At 34.8% G+C, this 3,364-nt stretch overlaps 1 protein-coding gene across 1 annotated transcript; it reads right to left on the bottom strand.

The window, feature by feature from the left end:
• Positions 1-1,204: 1,204 nt before the first annotated feature.
• Positions 1,205-2,597, bottom strand: LOC101489541 (repetitive proline-rich cell wall protein 2). The gene has a single exon (NM_001365299.1). It carries the CDS (start codon positions 2,572-2,574, stop codon positions 1,450-1,452), a length of 1,125 nt encoding a protein of 374 aa, NP_001352228.1. The 5' UTR covers positions 2,575-2,597; the 3' UTR covers positions 1,205-1,449.
• Between the last annotated feature and the right edge of the window lie 767 nt (positions 2,598-3,364).

Genomic DNA, 3,364 nt, shown 5'->3' on the forward strand with positions numbered 1-3,364 from the left:
CTCCTCTCTGATGATCACAATGAGAATCTTCTAAAAACCCTAGAAGGAGTCACTATAAAGGCATAATCTATTAGGTTATAAAGGTACACACAAATTCTAATATAAAATACATCTCATACTCTAAGAAATTCTTACTTGATCATTGAAGTGTGTATAGGTACGCCCTCATACAACGGGCTACTGAATAGGTTTATTTATGTTATAGAGTGGGAGTTTTAGATAGAACTTTAGTTATATTGAGCACCTTTTCTCCCTTCCCCCTATAAATTCTTTCAAAATGGAGAAAGATGAAAATCAACTTAAGAAAGAAGTTTACTCCCCTCCCCTCCAAACTTGTTGAACTAAACATTTATATACATTTAGGCCGCACTTTTAGGTTGTTACTTTTAAATGTTACCAAGCAACATTTAGAAAATTCTGGTATGAACTATCAACATTAAGTACTCGTGGCTAAAATATTGTCTAAGAAAAATATGCCACAATTAAACTGTAATGTGTATATTTCATACAACAATATTTTAGCCGTGGACAAGTTAAATGTGACTTAAAATAAAAAATATTGTGAAAAAAAGCAGAATGTAACCTCTTAAATTATTTAAGTTGTAAGTAAATTTAGTCTCTAATTCCAACAAAATTTTCCTTTATATTAAGAAATATCTATCAACACCAATTAAAGATTTATGTTTCGTTGATTGCACTCTTGTCATCAAGATAAATATATTAAAATTTGTGATGCTAAATTAGAAAAAATTATCCATAAAATCTAACTAAATTGATAAATAGCGTTATTCGTAGGTTGAATATGATATTTAGAGTTTGAGTCCGAAACTCGTAGTTAATTATGTGTGAATTTCATAAATGACTGAATTTTTTTAATTTATAAGACTATATTGTCATTTCATAAATAACTCAAGAAACAAAATGATTATTCACTCTATGTTATTACTCAATAATCTTAAGATGTACGTACTTTGCAAAATACGTAAGGACGATTTCCTAGTTGAATCTAAAGCTACACTGAACCCAATATTCTTTTTTTGTTGAAAGATCACACTAAGCCATGTATAATGCCATAGAATTCTAGGTTTGTTTAGGTGAATATAGTTTAGTAAATACTATATAAGACATATTTATTCACTGAACTTTCATGCACCTCACCGATATGACAAGAAATTACCAAGAATTATTTAAGGACAATCTGTTGAAGCAATATCGAAACTAATAAAATGTTGTATCACGATTTAGTCAACCACCACAACATCTAAATCATAACATTCTTATTCATAATTTGGAGTACAAAAGCACCATTTTCCATTTTACACTTACATTCTTATCTTAGCAATAGCATTGTAAACAAAGGATTTAAATGAAGATGCCAATAATATATAATCCTTGCTTCGAAAACTATATATACCTCTTATTTTTCACATTTTCTTAATATAACAAGTTTTAGAAACGATTGTCATCATCGGCAGGAGGATACCCTGGGTGGTGAGGTGGCTTCTCATATGGAGGATACCCTGGGTAGTGAGGTGGCTTCTCATATGGAGGCCCGTAAACCGGTGGTTTCTCAACTGGGGGCTTATAAACTGGAGGCTCTTCAATTGGTGGCTTGTATACCGGAGGTTTCTCTACAGGTGGTGTGTAGACAGGGGGTTTCTCAATTGGTGGTTTGTATACAGGTGGCTTCTCTACTGGTGGTTTGTAAATCGGTGGTTTCTCAACTGGAGGTTTGTAAACTGGTGGCTTCTCTACCGGTGGTTTGTACACAGGTGGTTTCTCAACTGGAGGTTTGTAAACTGGTGGCTTCTCTACCGGTGGCTTATACACAGGCGGTTTCTCTACTGGTGGCTTATATACGGGAGGCTTCTCAACTGGTGGCTTATATACGGGAGGCTTCTCAACTGGTGGCTTATAAACTGGGGGTTTCTCTACTGGTGGCTTATAAATAGGGGGTTTCTCAACTGGGGGTTTGTACACAGGTGGTTTCTCTATTGGTGGCTTGTAAACAGGCGGCTTCTCTACTGGCGGTTTGTAAACAGGTGGCTTCTCTACTGGGGGTTTGTAAACAGGTGGCTTCTCAATTGGAGGTTTGTACACGGGTGGTTTCTCTACTGGTGGCTTGTAAACTGGAGGCTTCTCTACTGGTGGCTTGTAGACAGGAGGTTTCTCAATTGGAGGTTTGTACACAGGTGGTTTTTCTACTGGTGGCTTGTAAACTGGTGGATACTCTATCGGTGGCTTGTAAATTGGTGGTTTTTCTACTGGTGGCTTGTAAATCGGGGGATTTTCCACAGGGGGCTTGTACACAGGTGTTTTCTCTACTGGTGGCTTATACACAGGTGGCTTCTCAACTGGTGGTTTATACACGGGTGGTATCTCCACTGGTGGTTGGTACCCTGGTGGTTTGTACACGGGTGGTATCTCTATTGGTGGATGATAAATCGGAGGTTCCTCAATTGGTGGATGATAAATCGGGGGATTATACTCAGGGGGCTTCTCGTAATTGGCAAGCCCCTCAGGGATGACAAACAAAGCTGCTAGGAGCAACACTAGGACGCTTAAGGAAGCCATGTTGGTGATTTTTGTGTTTCGATGAATAAAACAGAGTGAGCAGATGCTTTTATACTAGTCATGGTCTTAGTGAATCCACTCACAGCTGTATGCCTCAATCTTCAGTCAGTGATGATTTGGCACTCTCATGTATCAAAAGTCAATAGTTGTTGAGGATTTTCAACTTTGATACCTGTGATTTTGTTTTCTTGTGGTAGCAAAGTTTGAAATGATGTCCTAATTCGAATGAAAAAGATGACATTTTTCAATTAACCGACACGACCAGTACTACCATGCAAAATATTTTTCATCAGCATCTTTCAATGTGAGTTATTGCATTCAAAGCAGAAGAAATAACGATCTTATGTAAGGTAGAAAAATGATAAAACAAACAAAGATACTTCTATTATTAGAAAAAATTGAAGTCCCGCATTAATTAATATGGGATAATGTTCAAAAATATTTTATAAACAATTGTCGTCATTTTATAAATTGATTTTATAATCATAAATTAGATTCATATTAAAAAAAATATATAATTAGGTTCAACATAATAACTTAATAGATATAAAATTCGAATTTGAATTTTTTACAAATTTAAGTTGTTCAAAATTAAAATTTATTTTCAAAAATATAAATTTTTATTTTTATTTTACAATTCAATATACTGAGACTTGACTCTAGGTCTTCAATCTTATCCGATGACCACTGATATTCCGTGAGTGTGAATATAGAAAAATTTTGTGTATAAAATTCTATCACATTTCATTAGTAGAATATTTTGTATAGTAGATATATTAAATTTGCCATT

The sequence above is a fragment of the Cicer arietinum genome, chromosome 6, assembly GCF_000331145.2.
Source record: "Cicer arietinum cultivar CDC Frontier isolate Library 1 chromosome 6, Cicar.CDCFrontier_v2.0, whole genome shotgun sequence".
NCBI classification, from domain to species: Eukaryota; Viridiplantae; Streptophyta; class Magnoliopsida; order Fabales; family Fabaceae; genus Cicer; species Cicer arietinum.